Below are 22,198 nucleotides of genomic sequence, written 5' to 3' on the forward strand. Positions count from 1 at the left end.
AGTTCTTTAGAAACAAGGAAGGGCATGTAAATGTCTCTTGCTTTGTTCTGGTATTAAATATTCATCTCCTTTCTGGTTCTTTGTTCACAGTTCACTTTGGAGGAATGGTTGATCACCACAAAAGTATAAATGTACCTTTCACTACTATCATTTTTTATGAAATACTAGATTTCTATAATATATTTAATAAAGATACATTTATTTTTTACAGTAGTAGATATGAAACAAACTTGCAATAGCTGGGTATGAAATAATCTGCTTTGTTCACTTTGCAGGCTTAAAGACAACTTTTAACTCATGAGGAATACTTCTTTTCATGGTGTTGTCTGTTTAACACAGCCATTAAAAGACCGTAACATCACCATAAGGACTAAAACCTCACAGAATTGGAATGAAGTTCTTTTGCTTAGTTAGCATTAGGCAACTAAAGAGATGCTTACAACAGACTTTCCATAATGAAAAACCTTATAAATACAATCAAGTCTGTAATTTGAATCAATATGCAATTTCATTAAATACAAAGACTCTGTCAGAAAGAGAAGAGAAAGAACGATTTTGCAGTCCATGATTTCCTGCCAGGATATTAAAACGAGACACATTTCTAATACAGACACTGCAGGATTAGGAAGTTTGTGGGATCAGGTGTTTCAGAAAACAAAATGGAAATGCTTATCTAGTTATGGAAACTGGATGAAGCTATTAATTTCAACAATATAGCAGACTGTGTGCACACCTACGTCTTCCAAACGTAGGTAGTGAAGATGTGCCAGATTCCTTTTTTTTTTTTTTTTTTTTTTTATAAGCTGGAAGTTTCCAAGACTATTCTGTATTTATCGAGGCAATAGAGAGATAGCATGAGATATTACATGTAAAAATATTTTGAATGAGGTAAAAGCAGAAAGTTCACTAGAGGAGTAGGTAAAACATAACTGTAGATTGCACTGGTAATTTTCAGACACTATTTAATATGTTCCTGCTTTAGAGAAAAAAATCTTTAACCACAGAATTAAGACAAGGTGTCTGTGAACTACAGCTATTTGGAAAGATTTCTCTTCAATGTAATTATTATCCGACCTCTCTCTCAAATATATTGAAGCCAAACATCCTTCTTGACAGTGGTAAAACAGACGGAGACTTTCAAGATCCAGAGACTATAAATACACACATCACACCTTGGGTACCTGCATGATCGGTCTGATTTTCTGAAATGACTTAGGACACAACAGATTTCCTTGATTTCTGCCAATCACCTACAAATGTAAGCAGATTTCATTGGGGGCCACAAGTTGCTCAGCATTTTTTCAAAAATTACGTCACCAATTTAGGTACCTGCATGACTAAAGCAAAGCATGCCCGTTTGGAAATCCTGTTCTCTCTGAAAAAGAGTTCAGCTCCTTAGCTGAGAAGTCGACTCTCCAAATGAGAAGCTTTTCAGCCAGCACAAATGAGTCTGTACCACACAGTGAGCAGGCAGATTAAAGTAAAACATGTCTCCTTACCTTTGCCTTGCGAAAATGGTAGACTACTAGCATGCTTATGAAGTCCAGCAGCATACAGAGCGTTTGGAACGAGATGATGGCGAGCCGCAAATACTTGTCCTCCTGTGCATAGCAGGGAGTATCATCGGTACAGTACGGACATCCTTCCCTGCAGGGCAGGCAGGTGTAGACTTCCTCTGACACTTCACCCCCAGAAAAGCGACTATCTGCATCCTTTCCTAAAAATATTAAATGGGGTAGGGAGACACACTTTTAATTGTACAGTATAGGCAGTTCATTCATACAGGAGCAAAACAGTTCTCTGCTGACTCCCTTTCTTTCCCTCTTCTCCTTCACTAGGTTACAGGAGGGCTCTCCAGAGCTGCTTTTGTCATTTCACCCCCTTTTGCCACATTCAGAAAATGCAAATCAATTTAGACATGAGGGAAAGTTAGCTTATTAAATGTCAAATGTTTTCCCATTGTATTTAAAGTGGGCTAAAATTGCACAGAAAATTATTTGAAGGACACTTCTGAATGGGGGAAAAACTACATCATTTGGGAACAAGAAAGGGATTTTACACGGACACATGGAGAGCAGACCTCATTAACTACTTAATGTTCACAGTTCTCATCCTATTTCGGATTGTTCCTAAATCTCATAAAGATGCTATCGAGTGAACTAATTAGCTTCAAATTGGAGAAAACCCTTCTTAATTAACATTTGGTCAGCATACTGCTGTATGATCACACTATTCTGTGCCCAAAGAAAAGCTAGCGCATTTACACTAAATATAATTTTCCATTGTCCACGCAAGCACACCCAGGAATGCTAGAAATCCTATTGGCAAGTTAATATTTTGTCTATGTAAATCAATGGTTCTCAGCATTTTCTCACTTTGAGCTGACACCTTGCCCATCAAAGTGAACCCACCAACAGAGCACACAGGAGAATTCTTGCATTTTCCTCATCCATAAATACTTGTTCATAACCGCCTGCAAGAGTGTTTAATGTAAGGATGAAAGGAAGACAGGAAAAAGGAATAATGATAAATAAAAAGGCAAGCTGAACTTGCTGAAAATCTGTAATAAGAGCAAGATAGGTTTAGGAGTTTCTAGGTGTGTCAAAATGCATACATGCTAACTTTTCTCACTTTTCACATGACTGGAGAATTGCTCCAATATCTTTGATCAAAATTCTCTTCCTCCAGCAATGAAGGTAATAAATCTTGTACTGCTTAGTCTTCATTCAAGAGACAGTGCATTTCAGTGACGTTACATATGCATACTGGCTTATAAAACACTCTTTGGACTTTCAGCTTCAAATGTTTGAAACAGAAGTTTAACTGTAAGAGTAATTATCTCTTCCTTTCTCAATTGTATGTATCAATGTGCATGAGCACACATCTACTGACAGACAAAGCCTGAGAAAGGAATAAACAGGCTGTGTATCCAAGTCTGTTTATTTGGCATGCTGTTCCTGGTGGTCCTTAATGTAAGGGTGCTTCTTTCTTGCTTTCCATAGTGAGCAGAAAACAGGCAGGTATTTTCCATTAAGAATGTGGAATTCTCTTCGGAGCTTTATTCTAAACAAAGATTTTGGAAACCTGAATACAGTAGAGCGCTGCTGACTAATGCTGGCAGCCAGATTTCCTTAGATACAAGCAGAAATTAAGAAGAGATTTTTGTATCCCTTTGACCTAGACCCAGGCTGTGGGAGGTAGGAATGGAAATGTTAGAAAATAACCATGCTTGGCATCCTGAGAAGATGGAGAGACTCTAAGGAAGCTGTCTATTAGTTTTTCAAATATTTTTCAATAGGATAAACTATGGACAGTCTTAATTCTCATCTAACAATCATCGTTAGTCTTGCAGGCCTGAAATTTCCCTTCGCAACACCCCATCTTCATCTGCTCGTTATCATCCAAGACCTGAGCTGAAACCTATCTTTTCTATATCTAACTTTATGTGTCTGTTTTCTAAATTACAGATAGAGCAATGGAACAGCACTGTCCTTGTGACAGAGAAAGAAGTCACAGTCATGTACTTCCCATCTCCATACCCAAATTAAGGGTGCGCTACTGACAGTTAGTTTTCTATTTCATCCCTTCTACATTTACACTTATGGAAATCTACTTTTTTTTCAACCCTTCAACTCTTTCCACTAGAAGGAATCACCCTTCAACTAGCCCATCTCCTAACTCATTATATCTCTTTAAACCTGACATTTCTGAGTCAGATGAGCCATTCTTTAGTGCGTTTTTACTGTGGTAACTAAATAAAGTATTTTGAGAGTAACAACTTAAGCAGTGAAAAAATGTAATTTAAAAATGAGAGTTAAGAGTTTACTTAAGTCACAAATACTATGTGACTATGGGTTAATAATTTTTAATGGTCCTAAACTTGAAATTCTTACTTTATTTCTAAAATGTTCAGCCTTGAAAGCTGTTGAAAATAGATTATAATCCATTTTATCACGCATTTTCTTATCTGAGTCATGCATGAAAGTTTCTTCGTGTTTATACTTGTCACAAGTTATAGGGATAATAGCTGATAAGCAGCTGCATGTTACAGTAAATATCCCAAGGATAAGACTTCATAACATAACAGCAAACTTTTGCTTAGATATGTCTGGTGTAATGCTTTCAGCTGTATACAAAGAAAGATCATCAACATGCATCTCCTGCCCTGCCAGCTATGACTGATTATCTGGTGAATATCTTTCGGTTTGGAAATGATTCATTATAGCTAATATAAAAGAGATATCTATTGGATCTACTCGAGATCTTTCACAATGTGATAAGCAGTTATTTACGATCCTCATCTTTTTTTTCCATACCAAACAATAATGATCATCAAGACAATGACCCTCTAAGAGATGTTCTTGGGAAATAACCAATCGTTGCATTTACTGCTAACTGGGAGCTTGCTTGGAAAGGGAGTTGAAGCCCATCCATATCCCCGCCCTGACTAGATACCCCACAACACTGCAGCATACTGCAGAGTTGAACAGCTCTGCCTTTTATGTCTGGCCACTGTCCCCTGACAGAAGGCAATATAACATTCATCCAAATCATAGATAGTCCAACCCAAGCATGAAATTACTGCTTCTTGCAGCACTGGCAGGCCACGATTTCATTGTGCCATGCCTTTCTCTATTTCAGCAGCTCTTTCAGAATAAACATTTCTTTCACCAGAGAAGAAAACCAATTTTTCGTCTCCAAACTGAACGTGCCAAAAGATTTTAAATTCTGGTGATGTGGAGGGGGACAAACAAGAAGCCAGTTCTGCTCCATGTTAGTCAGAAGCAGTTTTACCACTGATATATATGAGACAGAATCAAACACTGCAGTACTGATCCTGTGCTGTAGCAGTTAGACTTAAGGACAGGATGAGGAAGGTACACAGAACAAGATAAAAAAGGCAGTAAAAAAAAGATAAAATGAAAGGAGAAAGTAACACAAAGAATTGGTGGAAGGGCGGAACAGGGACACAAATTAATAAGAAGTGTAATTAAGAAAATGGCAGAGTACTAGAAAAAGAAAACAAGAAACTTAAAAGGTCCCCTCTACTGTAATTTTTTTCCTATTTTTTCTCCCTCCTGTCCCAGCCTTCCTCTTCTGTCTGACCAATCCATTCCCGGTTTTGCAATGGTCTCCTAGGAGACCTAGGAAAATTTCATGAGGGTAACTCTTCTTCACCTTGGTTCTCCTGGATACACTGTGCTGTACCATGGGTGTCGCAGCAGCTGCTACATTACCAGCTGAGATGTCCCTGCACAGTCAGAACAGGACTGGAGACTGCTAAGCGCTGGGGAAGGAATTACTACCATCCCAAACAAAATCATCCCCCTCTGCAGTCAAAACCCAACAGATAAACACTCAGAGCACGCTGAGCATTGAGCAGAACAATAGCCTGGTTCTGCTCTTGCTCTATAATAGTGTAAATTAGGAACTACACCTTAAAGTCGTGAGGCTGCAGTAACTTAAACATAGCGTGTGACTGTAATTAGATCTGCCTGCATCTCACAGCTCTAATCAGCCATGGTCATAATTGTCACCTCGCAAAGGTCTTGCTGAAGTCAGTGACAGTCTTCGTAGGTGCCCAGGTCTGCGTGTGCAAGCTCTGCTGAAGAACCAAAGCCTAAGAGCAGGCGCAAAAAATGGGAATTCCAGTGGAGCTGGAAACCCCTCTTAAGACTATTTATGTGAACATAGCACCCTTAGAGAAACATTAGAGTCCCATCTCCAGACAAAAGAGCTCCCGCTGGTGCAAGTGCCTTTTTGCACAAGGCAGGTTCCACATCCGTACAGCAAGAGCTGAACGGGCTCTCTATAATATACTGATAACGTCTTGCAAAAGGATGCAATTTTAGGTTGACCAAAACGCTGCTGTTCTACTGAGGATCTTCCAATGCAAATCTAATTAAGCTGTGGGCAGAGAATATAAGTGCTTTAGGGGAGAGGGTTACAAAAATGCTAAAATATATGTATTCACTAATTAATCTATTCTACTTACACTAATAATGCTAAAAGTCAGCTACCTAAACATGAGCCATTAGGAGTGTTTAATCATGTATTCAAACACTTACAGGTTAATTTAACTTGCACACCTGAAATATATTATATATATTTTTAAATCAATTTCTGCTCTCAGAAGAGACCCTGGAAAAATGGCAGTTACTCCATGACTCATTAATACCCAGGGTTCTCACTAGCCAGTATAGCAACAAAAGAAAGGTTTTACACATTTTGGCACTGTCATTTGTGAAGAATAAAGCCACCTTTCGGAGGGGAACTGCTCTCCTGTCTGGCTACCTCATGAGGAACAGAACAGCCCAAATTTCAGCCCCCAAATGGTCCCACCCACAGTTCTGAAACCTTCAACATGAGCTGGGCAACCTCTCTGGGAGCAGAACTGTCCTGTCTGAAGTCAGAAAAGCAACTGGTCTGCAGAAGCTTTCCTACTGCGGACACTGTGCACGCGGCGTTGCAACTCGGCTTTCGGAGCCCCCGCTGCGTTTGCAGAGGAGGCAGAGCAGCAATCCTGTACTTTAAGCCTGCCACTGAGCAAACCATGCAGGGCCCAACATCCCTCCACAGCCATTTTACACAGCCATCTTTCAGATCCAAAGCAAACCATCCAGCTGGACCTGCTGCAAAGCCCTTCCCCCTGTCATATAAAACTCTGTCACTTCAGGCACACTGTGTACCTGTAGTTCAACTAACTTTGCTATGGTGCACAATCCCAAGGTCATTTAGATATGCTCACATTTCAAGATATAATACACACAATCCAATTTTTGAATCCACAGAAGTACAGAACTGTTCAATTTTTCTTCTATCTACCTACCTACCTACTACCTATGTACATCTTGAGACCTCCAAATCTTTTCTATTTTCTTCCTCTAGGAAGAATATTTTATAAATCTCTAACACTTCTACCCAGTTTTATCTCTCTTATCATCCGACTTCACCAACCTATCTCCACAGAGATCTTCAGGTCAGACAGCTTCTGTCAAAACTGCTCTTAGGATTCATGTCTAGAATGTTTTTAACAGAGTCATTTTGAACCTCCAAATACTTACTGCAGCTATAATAACCTTATTGTCTTCTACTTTTTCTTTTTTTTCAGAATACAGTGGTGACAGGGGTAAGATGCCTTGAACCACTGTTTTTTCTTCCATTACTTCACAGTCCTTTCCAGTCTCACACTCACATCATTCGAAATGATCTATAGAGCTGGGCAGATTGAGTTGCATCTAGATGAATTAAAGCAGTTCTTTTTTAACGACTTTCTTCAAATTCATGTTTATGTTAACTAACTCCCAGTAATGAAAGGTCAAATCAAAGTGACTCCGTATCATTTAACTACACCCCCTTAAGTATCAGCATGGGCAAATACTTCTGCGAGACAAATTTCACTCATGATAGCCATTTAGAAGCCTAATATCCAATCGAAATTAGCCATATAGGCTCCTCCTTCTATAATAAACAAAGGGAAAAGGTTATTTGCCTGAAGAGTTACTTCTTCCATCTAAGGGCAAATATCTGAAGTGGTAGGATTACCCTCCAGAGGAGCAATACGCTCTCCACCGACTATAAACAAAGCCAAGATGACTAATACATGCCAAGCACCTACATTTTAGACAGCTAAGATAGCACAGAATGAATCCCATCCCTAATGATCAATGTTGTTACTATCTCTAGTCACGTTATTTTTATATGTTTTGTGAACCTGATATGATAAAAATCTAAGATTTTTTTTTTTTCATATTCTCATTCAAGGAGTTAAACTCTGACTCCATCATAACTCGCTGCACTCCAGGGGCAACCAAGCATCTGCCTGGCTCTATTAAAAGATTCATACAGAGCCCAGAGAAAAAAGCGCTATCACCAGGCTGCCTTGTACGACACGCTGCAGTATGAGAAAGAAAGGGAAACAAGCATTCACCAGATAAACTTTTGAACAAACACACTGTACTATCTGTATTACATATATTTACAGGAGATTTGACATATGCTGGGTTAGGACTGAGATATTTGGCTGATCTACTTCCAAACAGGACCAAATTATTACAAAATGGGCCAACCCATAACATGGGTCAAAGGAATTAACACCTGGAACTCAGGGTTGCCAAAAAAGAAGGGAATTGTAAAGCTTTAATAATATTAAAATACCTATCCACATTTCACCTACAGTCCCTGCCACTTTTCATGTAAAAAGGAGAGCTCATGAGCAACTAATACAGGAAGGATCCTGGAAGCTTTATTCACAGCCCTTGAGTTCACACTGAATAATATATTTAACCCAATTATCAGGTACACCGTAACACGGGGCATGTTTTCACAAGTGTCATGTCATATAATCTTGCACATGGCTTACCAGCCTAAAACACCTAAATAAGTATTTTCATATTCATTTAAGCAGGATGAGTTTCTTCTCCAGCTTTCATTTGTTTCTTTTCAAACTTTGTAAAATAGGGAAAAATCTAACAAAAACATAGAAGGTGTTACAGCAGAGGTTCAAAATACGGCTGTTAAGTCTGTCCAGTCTTCTCTTTATGGTGTCTTTTTCATCTTGCATTTAGATAAAATTTCCCTTACATCTGAGTATTTGGTTTTTTAGAAGTTGCAGGGCAGGCAAATAAAAAATAATTAGTATCTATATCTAAGTCACTAATAAGGAAAGACGTAATGAAAATCTCACGCATGTCTATGTGGTGACCTTGGCACCACTTTATCCACCCCAGCATATCCCAAGGTATCTGTGCTATGGAGTATCACAGAGGTGCACATGAGTGTTCAATATTACTAGAGCCGTTTCTGTACTGGAACAGAAATAGCTATATTCTCTCAAGGCAGGAGATATCACCCACAGCTCTGGACCAAGTTTGGTGAAAGCTTCACATCGCCATTCCCCTGGGCATCCCATAGGAACTGCCCCATCAGCAGGGCAGTGAGGACATGAACCTTTGGCGAACGGATGGTGCCGGGATGCTGGGAACGGCAACCTCTGCCACTGGCAAAGCAGAGTCAGAGTACGACACCCTGTTACACCTTCAAGCAACACCTTTACACCTGCAACCGCAGGATGAGCTGTACTCAACTGGAACTGGAATAACTGGAACAATTCTGGCACAAAATCTGTGCAGGGATTACACTTGGGTCATATGGTGAAAGTAACAGACGGAGACCTAGGAAACAGCTTATATATGGGCTGACATATATATGGGCTTTCCCTGCTGTGTATCATTTTAGCTCCATTGCCCTTCCTGTGGGCAGCTCAGTCTAAGTATCACATGACAACTTGTTTTCTGGGAAGGTACAGGCTATATATCATCCACATCATACAGCCAAGACGACGGATTCGCAGACCTGACCCAGCTCTAGCACCCCATCAGTAAGAATAAGAGCTCGGACACTCCCTTGGATTCTCCCTTGCAAATGGAGTAAAATTAAAACAATGAAAAGAGACACAAAGCCAGAGGCTAGAGCATTCCAGTTTGCCCTAACAAAAAAGAAAATGAGTAGACTTGTTTCCTCACTACTTGTGGTTGATCACAGATGCCAGAAATTTTTATTTCCCTATAGCAAGACTTCTTTTCATATTTTTAAATTTATTTACAAATCAAATATGCTTAAAGACGGTATGTTTTACAAGATCCTCCAGAGTATCACAGATGACAAACCAAAGGGCTAGAACTCCTTAAGTGATTACATAATCTGAGAGTTGCAGACCACTGGGATTTTACTGTATAACCCTGACTAGGATAAAAAGGAACCCTGCATTATTAATGCTATCTCTGTTTTCTTTTTTTTTTAACACAAGCAAAGGCACTTACTGTGAAAGCTGTTCACTGAAAAGATGGGATGATAGAATCCAGCCTTGCAAATACATTTGTAGGCTCCAAGCACAAATCCAAGGCCTTTAATTGGCATGCACTGTGAGAAAGGAAAAAAGAAAAGTAATGTAGATAATCACACATCTTTATACTCAGATGTATATTCAAGCATAAGAAAAATATTACAAGATACTATGAGTAGACTTCTAAGAATAAATAGCACCCATTACAGTCTGGCAATATTTTCTCATTGACTTTTCCCATAGTCATTTACCACTTACTTCTTGTTTTTCTTGTCGTTCCTCACCAGAAAACTGCAGTAACAGTTATAATCAAGCCTGTCTCACTGATATAGTGACCAACCGGCAAATTCGGCTTTTGTTACCATGAAGTGTCAAACCACACACATCCTTTCCCAGTTTCCAGGCTATATCTATGTTGCATCTTGAGTACAGACCTGAACCTGAAACCCAGATCTGAAATCCTACCTCTAATATGTATTGAGATAACCGCTAGAAAACAAGGAAAAAGCTCAGGCCCAGTCATCTCCTTAGAGCAGAGCTAAGCACAGCTCTGAGCATACTGGGCAATGTCTGGCCTGGCCACCTTCAAATCTTGCTGGGACATCATATGGCTGTATTTTTCCTGAATGGTTCCTAATACTTTCTATCCCCAGAGCAGACAGCGTTTCAGGCAGCTGGAGCTCAGGCTGCTGAGGAAGACCATGGACCTCCACAGCCAGGCTCCAAGCCTTCCAGGGCAGCAGGAATGTGTGGTATCGAGTCCACCCCTGGACTCACAGCCATAAATTGGGGTAGATTTACATCAAATCAAAGCCAAAAGTTTGTGGAAGAAAACAGCTGTGGTCCTAAATCTGATGTGGGTCAAACAGAGCAAACAGATGCTAAGTGGAAGCTCATATGCTTCTTCCAAGTTCCCTTGTTCCTTTGTCAAGTAAGTAGCATGTAAAACAAGTTTTGTTTTAATCTGGCTTTGCTTTCACTTAATTTCACCATTAGGACCATCACGGCAAATTTATTATAGCAACAGAACATCTACTATCAGACCATTTCAGTACAATAAAAACACTCCGCCCAGTACAGAGAGGAAAGAGTGTAAATGGTTCAGCCATGTAAAGATAGAAACACTGGTAAAATGGCTTTTCCCCAGAACTGCTTATTTCACTGTACCAAATCAAAGTAGGCTACAGTACCAGACACCTTTCCCATCAGTGTAGGTGTGCCTACACTGATGTGCCTCCGTGGAAAGTAAACGGATAATCTTCTTTCCTCTATGAACAACTGAACAATTTCACTAAAATACTCTCTGCCCTCTCCTTTCCTCAAGTTTCACTTGTTTGTGACTACCTGTGATTTCAGAATATGTTTAAATTTCTGTCTGCAACCGGGAGCAAGATAGAGAGGACAGGGCTTGGTAGAAGATGCAAGTTTCCAAAATCAAATGCAAACCAAGAGATGGCAGTCTGCAGTGACCCTTAGGAAAAACTCAAAATTTTTAAATCAAATTTCAGCTTTGTTAAATAAATCTGCATGATGCTGGGAAAGCCACTTTGCTTCTCTTTGCCTCAGTTCCCCAGATAGCATCTTCTTTTCTCTTACCCTTTGCCTTGATGGGCAGGATCATGTATGTGTATGCATGTATGCATGGATGCAGTGCCAAGCACAGCACCTCAGAGAGGGCCTTTGGGTGCTATCAGAAAACAACTAATAAGCAAGAAGCTGGCATGTGAAAACACTGTGGAAATTCACTCAGCCTTTGTATAAACATGAAAACAGGAAAAAAAAAGAACGAGAAGACACAAATGATTTTCCTTTTCACTTCACCTTCACCGTACAGAAATGTGACTACTGACAAGCTGGAGGACGGGAGAAATCAAAGCGGGATGAGTGTGTGTGCGAGTCCAAAGACATGAAAAGCTCTTTAACAGTTAAAGAAATAAAAAGAATTTATAAATTTTGACATCTCAAGCACCTTTTGCTTGCTCATGCTTCAGGAAATGCATTTCAAGGGAAAATTCTGTTCTGGCTTCTTTCTTTATTATAATAAATTATACTTTGCTGTAGATAATGCATTTTCTTTTGAAGCTGAGAAAAAAATGGACTAGCTTCTACTGAATTCTGCACACACTGCAGCACTCCAGTACCATATCTATAATCCATTCTTGCTGCACAAACTCTTCATATAAAAATCTGTCACAGGCTCATGAATCTGCTCTGCATTGAAATAAATGCTTTGCTGATGATGCTGTCACACACCCTTTCCCCCATATTATACCAAATAAAAGTTTATAAGCTTTTATTTTATTGTTGCTGACCTGTCTAGAACTTAAAAATGAACTAAATATTTCAAAGGCTTGGTATCTTTTCTTGGTCTAGAATATTATTCTTGTTACCAGTCTTTGAATAGCAGTGATGTACAACTGAAGAACTACAGGTCAAAATCTATTTCTTGCAGCCCAGGTGATCCCGTACAAAGGTGTAAAAGGGATCAGAACATCAGTCTGCTCAAAAAAAAAAAAAGAAAAAGAGAGAGAGAAAGACAGAAAGAAAGGCTAGATCCTTCTAAAAGCAGATGTAGTTTCAAACTAAAAGCAGATGTAGTTTCAAACTCTAATTTCACGGTGCTCGGAGACTACCAACATTGCATAGAAACTGAACTATTTACAGTCTGACTTTTTTAACAAATTGCATTAGCTCAGCAGCGAAGAATACTAAATATCATATGGCCAAAAATGTGGAAAATATTTTTCCTAGAAAGTATTCCCCTCTTTTTTAAAATGATCTATCAATTATTACTGCATTAAAAAATGGTGGCAAATATTACAGGGAAAAAAGCAGTACACAAATGGAGTAAGACTCAGCTGGTGTAGACAAGGGGCTTAGTGCTCGCCCAGCGCCCGGTGCAGTTGTTGTGATGCACCGCCGGCGACACGGAGGCTGGCAGAGCGCAGCCGGCGGCCGGCCCCCCCCGGGGCTCCCCATTCCTCTCTCTGGCTCTGCTACCGGCCCCGGCAGCCTGCAGCTCTTTGCAGGCTCTTCACGTCCTCTTCATAGGTACAGGCAAAACAGATGATAACTGACACAAGCCGTTCTTGCAAGACTCGCTTAGAAAAAATGAAAGGATCTGGCTAGACGACACCCAAACGTTAAGAGGTGTCCTAGCATCAGGATTTGGGATGAAGCAGGTGGGTGGCCGGCATAGCAGAAACAATATAGAGGGAAAGATTTGGATGGGAGCTGTCTGGAGTTTTTAGTAGCCTTCTGACAACATGAAGTTTTCCAGCTTCCCCAGAAGTCAAGAGGAGTCATGGAGGTCCCAAACCCAAACCATACAACATTTCACCCTCTGGCCTCTGAGCCCGGCCCAGCTGTACACATTGCTCTCACAGTTTCCCCTGCAGAGTGCATGGGGATTTGTCCTCCCAAAAAGCTCTTCCCCAGATCAAATGCAAGTTCCACCCTGATGGGACACTGAATTTTGTTTAATATAACTAGGAACCAGACTGCATTTCACATACATTTCTCTGAGCGGTAGCATGACCCAAAGCTACTCTCCAGAAACCGATTCTCACATTTACGCTACTCCCTCAATTCAGTTGCTACAGATGTGTAAGGGGCTCTGCAGTAAACCAGGTTGGAGACCTGATCTACGTTAAGAAATAACTCTTCAAGAATGAAGACAGAGAGATACTTTTAACCATTATCATTTTCTTGATGTGATTTCTCATTGGCACAATAAAAAACTGTTCTGAGGAAGGAACCAGCAGTCATAGATGTGACTGCTTAAAAAAAAAAAATCCTGATTTCTTTACGAGTGCTCTTTTGTCAGATACAGAGGCTTTCACCAGCTGGTTGTGGGTGAATCTGCACCACACACTGCGGGCAAGCGACCTTCGCCCACGCCCAGGCAAGCGGCGCAGCGGTGCCGACAACCACAGCAGCGTTCCTGGAGCCGGAGGCCTGCAGAGCTCTGAGCCCGAGCACCAGCAGTCACGGGTCTCCGACCGCCTGCTGCACAGAGACTGAGCAGCGTACAGCATACTGTGTAGACAGAGCCAGTGAAATATTAATCTCTGCTAAGTTACTCAAGATTTGATCCATAGAAAACTTAGCAGTGAAAAAAAAACAGATGTGTGAAAAATATCCACCTCCACATAAGCAAAAAAGAGAAGCATGAACCTGACCTGGCTTCAGGTTTTATTATAAATGTGAAAGCAAAGCTGTGTGAATAAAACCACCGTATCCCTGACTGTTTTTTAATTCCATCAGTGGCCATCACCTTTTAAAAAAATCATGCTTTATTTAACTCACAAGAACAGCTACCTTAGGTTAGACCAGGAGCTCCATTTAGCCCTGTATCCCATCTCTTATGTGGCCAACAGCAGGTGGCTAGGAAAACGGTAAAAGATGCGGGATGACTAAGAGTGAGCCCTTCCCCAGCATACTCTTTAGGACATCATACTCCTAATCAAAATTAACTTTAATTTCCAGCCACTAGTACTTATAGAGTGCTTGGTTACAATCCAGACTAGGCTTATGATAACCTTTGCTAAGAAGGGAATACTAGTCATCTGCACAACTAACAGCATAAGTATTCCAGGCGTCTGTTCCTCAGTTTGCAAGCTTTTTTCCAGCTTCATAGCATTTGTATACTTTAATGACTCATAAGTTTAATACAGTACACTTTAAATTATCAGCTCAAAAAAGGAGATAGCCAATGAATAACTGTCTTTAAATTATTTACAAATAAATAGGCCCTGAATCAACACAGTCACATCATCTAAACCAGCAGAAAGAGGTCATATTCATCAAACTTTTCTACTGCTTGTTATAAAGGACAAAGTTGAAAAAATCTAACAAGCAGTAGAATATCTGTTAGGAAAGAAAATTAATCCTTAATGTAACTATATGCAATCACTTTGCAAGACTGAGCCAAATCTTCTGGCATAAAAGAGGCAAAGCCCTTCGTCACATCTGATTAGCCAGAAGCCAAGTGACAAAATATTCAGTAGATACACAAAGCATGTGTTATATCAATATCAATAAAATAGAATGGGAGAATAGGGCAAAAATAAACCAACAGTAAAGAGAAAGTATGTGGCATTATGTCCTACATGAAATTTAGAAACTTATATAAACCACCAAATGAATCTGGCATTCTGGAGCAGAGGTTAAAAACAGTAATTTCAGAACCACACATACAAAAAAAGACTAAAAATGCAACCAGCCTTGACTCTGGTATTTCGAGTGTTTCAAAGCACAAGAGAAGCTTTCAAAATCTGTATTTCCACATGCATATAGCGATGAGGTTGTCTTTCTATTTTGAAGTTGACTCCTTGTACAAAGGATGAAATGAGAATTAAGACACGACAGAAAAAGCTTAACAGAAATAGCACAAATAACCCCTCATTTCTTTGCTTTGGTTGGAAGCAGCAATTATGGAATTTCTAGAAAAGTACTATATATGTAAGAGTCATTTTGTGTCTGGTACATGATAGCAGCTGGAGCAGGATGCCATCCTCCGAGACCCGAGAGCTCCATTCTAATCTTGTTTACCATGTTGTCAAGCACGCTCAGTCATAAAAATAAATGAAAGGAGATAAAAGTCAGAGAGTTAAATTCTGTCTGCTGAAGTCAATGACAGTTTTGTCATTGACAAGGTTTTATGCATTATATTTTCTCACTTCATTTATCCTCAAAGAGTGGAGTTTCATTTTCAAATGTGTTTCCAGCCTCCGCAGAAGTCAACAGTAACCACATCCATGCAGCCAAGGGCCTTGTGCATACACCCATGAGCCAGCACCTCAGCTCCTGACAGCTAAGGATTCAGCCTGCTAACACTATTCACAAGCTTTTTCTCTTCAAATATATTATTTTGTTTCAAGAGAAAATGACAGGACTGGCCACTCCATAATTTACAGATCACAGGTACCTGGAAGGCCCCTAGAGCTCTTCTCTTTCTACTGAGTGCATCGATGGAGTTTTACCAAACTTTAATTCAGATTTTAAAAAGTGTTTCCCAAGAACGACATACTTGTAATGATCCTGGTTTAAATTCTGAGTCAGACAAAGTATACTACCAGTCCTGATCTTATTCAGCTTATGGTAAAGGTAGGAGTCAGGAAAGTATTTGTCCCAGGCGCGTAAGTGATAGTTTGAAGCTTCACTAAACATTTCACACTGCTTCTTAATACAACGCTGTTATTCTGATTATGTTAATTCACAGGGTCAGGTTAAACAATGACGGTAAGGCGTCTCAGCTTGTCCACACAAATAACTATAACCTACCTGTGATTGTTAAAGTTATAATGTCTGTTTTTTTTATTAATTTGGCAGTGATGCAAAACACAAATCAGAAAATGAAACCAGCTATTCACGTGGAAGTTGTTTATTGGGATACTTTGGTTACTACTGACAAACTAAGAACAGAAAAGTTAACAACAAATCAGCTACAACTCCAGCAGGAAGACACTCGCTAAATGCAAGAGGTTGCAGAGTCTGTCATTAATCCCTCTTACAGTGTGAAACAGCCCAGTGACCCAGTAGTTTGTCTGAAGAATCTCAGCCCTAAAAGACTAAAAGACTCTCTTTTGGTTCTCATCTTGATCGCTCCCAAGATGCCAATGCAATCAGCACGTTACCAGACAAATGTGTCAAAAATTCAAGTGATAGTGAAAAAAAATTGGTGGAAATTAAACATTTTGCAAAGGAATGGAAGAGAGGAGAACTATATACTTATCATGGTACTTGCTTAGAAGACAGTGAGAGGGAAAAAAAGATGAGTTTAGCAGTGTTTAGATGCAGGTTACTTCAAGGAGGGGCTAAGCAGCAGAAAACTCATCACCTGCTATCATCATGCATACGGAGAACCCAATGTCAGCTTATGATCCATGTTTTTCCACAGTTCAGATCCTTTACAGGATGATGGAAGCACAAAAATTATAGCAATTTTCAGAGGATGGTAGCTAGGACACTCAAAGGAGCTCTGCAAGGACAGTGTATAAGACAGATTTTTCATTAGTGCTGAAAATACCTGTGCAAGCTACAATCACGCTATTTTTTGAAAAGTGAAAAAGACCTCCCTATAAGAAAGATCAGAACTGTCTTTCGTAACCTGAATATCATTTTGGAATGTGTCAAAATTTGCTTCCAATTAATGTGCTAAACAACAAAAATACCACTTCTCCTTTCCTAGAAAACTGCACAGCAATTACATGGGAACCTGTTAACAGACACCAAATGGACTGATAATTTTATAGCTATTACATAATGCAGCATGATTAATTTGAAGGCACTTTCCCAGGGCCAGATATCACTGGCTATGAAGACAAATGATGACATTTTTGCTATTAGCACAGGTTTAACTGTATTAAGAGCTAATTCGCTTCCTTAAAATCTTACCTGAATTAGAAAAAATTCTTTTAACACTGAATCTCTTCCTAGCTTTTTTTCCATTTCCAGGATAATTTTCTGCTTTACAGGGCAGTCCTGTGAATGCCAAGAATTACCTGAATCAGTGTCAGAAGACCTATGCCTGATCCAAAATGTATCGGGCATATACCAAAAGATGTAGCGGTCCTTTACCTGTGAACCTCTGGTTCTCATACCTACTTCTGTATTCAACTTGGCAGCAAATATTACAAAAGTCTGCCTGGGAAATGAGCCACACAGTCACACAAGGGAGTAAGAAAGCTTACCAAAAAGTGAAAAAGGTGAGGCCCCTTTGGTGGGGGAGAAGCTGTATCTATTCCTGATCCCCAGGAAGGGTGGAGTTCTAAGTACTGGAATGCTCATTCTCACCTATTCATGTTTCCCTAAATTATTCATAGACTACCAGGCTATTAATAGACTGCAACATCTATGGTCTGCAAATGCTGCAGACCAGCAATGTCTTAAAAAAATGCAAAACATCTCAGTTCTGATGTTAACTTTTTTTAATCACATTTTCACAGTCAGTCTACCTCTGCCAATAAATGCAATTATCTGCAGTTCCATTGCCCCTGCAACAATAAAAATGACTTTCATTATGAAATCCATTTTGTTCATTTAATAACTTTAATAAAAATATTTATTTACAATACTAAGAAAAGCCATTAACATTCTTTTCTAAAGGCTGATAGGAAACACTAAAATAGTCATTCCAGGCTAGTATCTCATCAAGAAAATTGTGTAGCTTAAGCAAAGAAAACTCATTCAGAACAGAAAAGAATAACAGAGAGAATAAAAGCCCTGGAATGGCCCAGGCCATCTCACAGAATGGCCGAGCTGGATGTCTTGTAGATGGCACAATTCTTTAGAAAGCGCCTGACTCTTAAACTTCCACACGCAGGGATAACTTGCTGGCCCTGGTATTTAGAAAGGAAAGAGTTTTCTTATAGCTCATTAGCTAAAAAATAGCTGCTATAATCAATTAGTAATTTAGATGCATAATTCAAAAACGGGGAATAAAATATTGGAAAACAGAGTAGAATATTTTAATAAGCTGTTTAACATGGACAACATTGCTAAACCAACACTTTCTAGCCAGCTGCTATATCTGTCACTTCTACTGCACTTCCTAGCAACCATTAATGTAATTGTTTCTTGACTCTAAAATTACATTTAGGCTGATTTCACATGGTAACAAGGCACATATGATCACATTGGCAAGGTGTGTAACAGTTTGTCTGTGTTTTCCCAACCCACAAGAACCTTTTGGACCTACTGGCAGATTCTGGTCAGTGACATAGGGGTCAAAGAACAAGTTCCCACAAGTTTCGCGAAAATAATCTTGTCAAAAAGAGATCCTTATCATTGTCCCTGCTGAGGGAGACTACACCATGAGGACACCTCTACTAGCCACTAGAGACTGCCTTTACAAATACCACAGTCAGAGGAAAAGCTTTAGCTGGCACTGGCGCCTTCTTAGACTTTGACTAACAATACAAGAAAACACACTAGGAAATCAGGCTTCAATAGTCAGGTGCTCCTGTTCCTTGGCATTCAGTCCATCTTTAGATGCCTGAGAACTCGGACCATTTTTCCAGAGGCTTTTACTACTCATGACAGCCAGAAGTTTCTATGGGAAGTTGGAGGAATGATGCTTCTCGCTCCAAAATCACTTCTCACTGAAATTCTGTATGATTATTTTGCATGAAACATGATTGAGAAGATGGCTGTATAAAGGATCTGAATTTGAATATCTTTGTAACATTTTATAGCATTCTTTCCTTCTGTGTTAGTGCAGTGTCAGACAACACTTGAAGCGAAATAACCACCTCACTTATACTCGAGTAAAGACCCAGCATTATTTATCACAAAACAGAGTCGGACTCCGTCTGTTAAATGAGTCTGTTTGTTGACTCAGTGGTCACTGGTAAAACAAACTCCCAACAAGGTTCTGTCCATCAGCACTGTGCATTTTTAAAGCATATTTCCTTCATGCAAAAGACAGTTAAATCATGTAGCAATCACAGTGACTGCTCTGTCCACAGCTCAATAACCTTTTATTAGTTTTGCTTCATTCTGGACTGCAGCTTCTATAATTTTACAACATGCCACTTATTCCTCAAGAAAGTTTATCTTGTTTATAGGATAATTTCAGAACTTGAGCTTTTCTACTTGTCTAATGCATCTCCATGTTTCAGTCACAAGCCTTTGATCCTCAAGAATGAGATGTCCTTAAGAACTGAAGTTCAGAACCCAGATTCTCTGATCTGAGCCTTAATAAACTACAGATTCTTCCTGACTGAATGCAATCTTGTCACCAGGCTTCCTTCATGAGTTCATGTATTAAAGGAATCAATGATTTCAAGACAAGGACAACATTCCCCCCCTTGTCCAAGGATAATGCAGACCATGCTCTCTCAGACTGCTGATGAAGCACCATCATAAGGGTCACACCACGGTCAGGAGAAGCACCAGATTCTTGCTGTCAGAAAAAAATCCCCAAAGACTCTCAGCACTTGACAGTACCAGGCTTCGCACTGACACTTCACAGCTTGATGTGGTACATTCACTCACCACGAGGCACAGTCCCACAGAGGTGCTGCGTGTCCTATTGCATGGGGGTTCACCAGCACCATGAAAATACAGCACCCAATATGTGCCAGTTTTACATAGCTCATGCAGCCTTTTCTCTAGTGTTAGCCAAGTTCAATAGTTTTTAAAAATGCATTTGGGCAAAAAATGCATTTGGGCAACGATACTTACAGTCATGCTTTTGGGTATTAAACCAGAAACAGAAGGTTATAACTAAAACAAATATGAAATAGTCATACACTTAAAATACAAATACCTCTCTATCTGCTTACTGTCTTTCATCCAGGAGGCCAAAGAAAGAGATCATCCACAAAGGTACGCCATGAAATCCTACTTTTTGCTCTCAATACTGGCTTTCTGTCTCCTCCATTTATCAGCTTTGAGGACCGGTGTCCTAATTCTGAGTAGCAACTATCCAATCGGTAAATGCTCAGTTCTAGGTCTAAGGCTAGCCTGTGGGCTGGTGATCTAACTCCCTGTATAGAGCCATCATATTCCAGGCAACCACCTTGAAATTCTTTCCCCTTTTCTTTTGCTTTGCTTATTTCAAACCAAGATTCTTACTTTTTATCCAAATCCAGTGCAGCCTTGATGACTCATAACCAACTCCTCCATTGCCTCCTGGAAGTGGAGGGTTTGCCTATGAATGTAAATTCCCTGGAAGGCTCTCTCTAAATGACTGCCTTTGATATTTAATGATGGTTTTCTCTGAGGAGCTCCCATTTTTTCCCTCAGATTTGCACTTAATTTGACAAGGCTACTCCTGGGCCCAGGTGACTAAAAGCCATTTCTCTTCTGTTTGTACCGAGACTGCCGTTGCCTGCCGAAGCTGAACTCTTGTTTTATACAATGCTACTGATATCCTCACATTAACATTATAGAGAACACCATTATAAAGATGTTCTGTGAAGCTCTTGGTATATCAGCAGGTTTTAAGCAGACCTATAACATGTGTTCTTAGTCCACAGACTGGGGAATAAATTATTGTATCTAGAAATGTATCTGAGAACAAATATTCCCTTGTTCTGTCTCCAGTAGTGAGCTCCTGTGTTACAGAGTCCTGTTGTAGGCACGGAAATTTTAGGCGGGTTTCAAGGCTCTACGTCAGCCGGATTGCCCATAACTTACATGGCTTCCCAGGTCCCTGTTGGGGACTACATTGGAGTTATGGCAGGGACCTTCCTGGAGCAGCCCAGCATCAAGTGTGCCAGGGTGGTTTGAAATCTTGGTAGCAAAGCTACATTCCTCAGCAGTGAGAGCTGCTCAAATCTTAAGAGCTGTACAAATCTTAAGTAAAGCTAACCTTTGCTATGGATGCATAACCACATTTAATTAATCCTCCAAGATGTACAACAATACACATGACAAAATGAAGAGCAGGTTCCAAACAGAACTGGAAGGAGGAAATGCACTTTTAGGTGTAATTTGCTGAGCACTCTACTTTCCCCCAGGTCAGCAATGCACAGGTTCTGAGTCAAGGTCTCAGACTGACAGACGGTTTAACCAATTCAAAAATGAGTTCCCTGCTGTACTGAACGCACTGACCTCTCCTTGCTAACTCCGGTGGCAGATGGCAACACCACAGAGACATGAGAAAGATGAAGAATGTCCCAGCTTGCAGCAGGAAGCCAAAGCAATGGATCAAACAATCTTTAGAACCAGAAACACTGCAACTTTTTATTCCTTTTTACTCCTGGCAGGGTAACTACTGATAACATTATCTGAAAAGCATGCGACTGCAGATTTGGAAGCCAATTTTCTAGGGATCATTAAGAACGTCAGAAAATTGAGCAAGTTTATTTGCACTGTAATTATTTCTTTCTCAAGTACTTGCAAGTTTACAGTGGCAGAAGGGTAACACTAAAACATATGAATCAAAGTGGCCAACAGGCTATAAAGAGGGTACCTATCACCCACACATTCTACTAATGAACTTCCATGAAAACAGAGACTCATGAATAACAAGTAACACAGTATATCCACTGGAGAGAAAGCAAGCTAGAGTTTTGTTTTTATTATTCAGCAGCTGCCAGAAGCTGGTTCACAAAGCATGATGGACTGGATCTTTTCTGACATTGTTAAAATTAAAAAGGAAATTGTTTTCTATTATTAATTATAGAAGTTTTTCTCTTGTTCTCAGAGCACACAGAAATAGTGAAACAGCATCTGGTAACACTACATTATAGAAGTACAAACTTCAGCAGACAATAAGATGTTTGGAAGAGTTTGCCTCAGACTCACAAAAATGTCAGATATACTTTTCATCTGGCAGAGCAAACCTGTTTTATTGGAAGCCACTACAGAAATAGCACCAACGGTCTGCCAGCCTTAATATGA

At 39.8% G+C, this 22,198-nt stretch overlaps 1 protein-coding gene across 2 annotated transcripts in view; it reads right to left on the bottom strand.

Annotated features, from left to right (window-relative positions):
* GPR158 (G protein-coupled receptor 158) overlaps nucleotides 1-22,198 on the bottom strand; it is a 214,474-nt gene that overhangs the window by 110,606 nt on the left and 81,670 nt on the right. For both annotated transcript variants that reach the window (XM_026101601.2, XM_026101600.2), the window contains exons 3-4: nucleotides 9,822-9,921; nucleotides 1,500-1,717 (exon numbers count right to left, since the gene is read on the bottom strand). In XM_026101601.2, coding sequence (XP_025957386.1) covers nucleotides 1,500-1,717; nucleotides 9,822-9,921 — 318 coding nt within the window. The remainder of the gene's footprint in view (nucleotides 1-1,499; nucleotides 1,718-9,821; nucleotides 9,922-22,198) is intronic.

This window comes from Dromaius novaehollandiae, chromosome 2, assembly GCF_036370855.1.
Source record: "Dromaius novaehollandiae isolate bDroNov1 chromosome 2, bDroNov1.hap1, whole genome shotgun sequence".
Lineage (NCBI taxonomy): Eukaryota > Metazoa > Chordata > Aves > Casuariiformes > Dromaiidae > Dromaius > Dromaius novaehollandiae.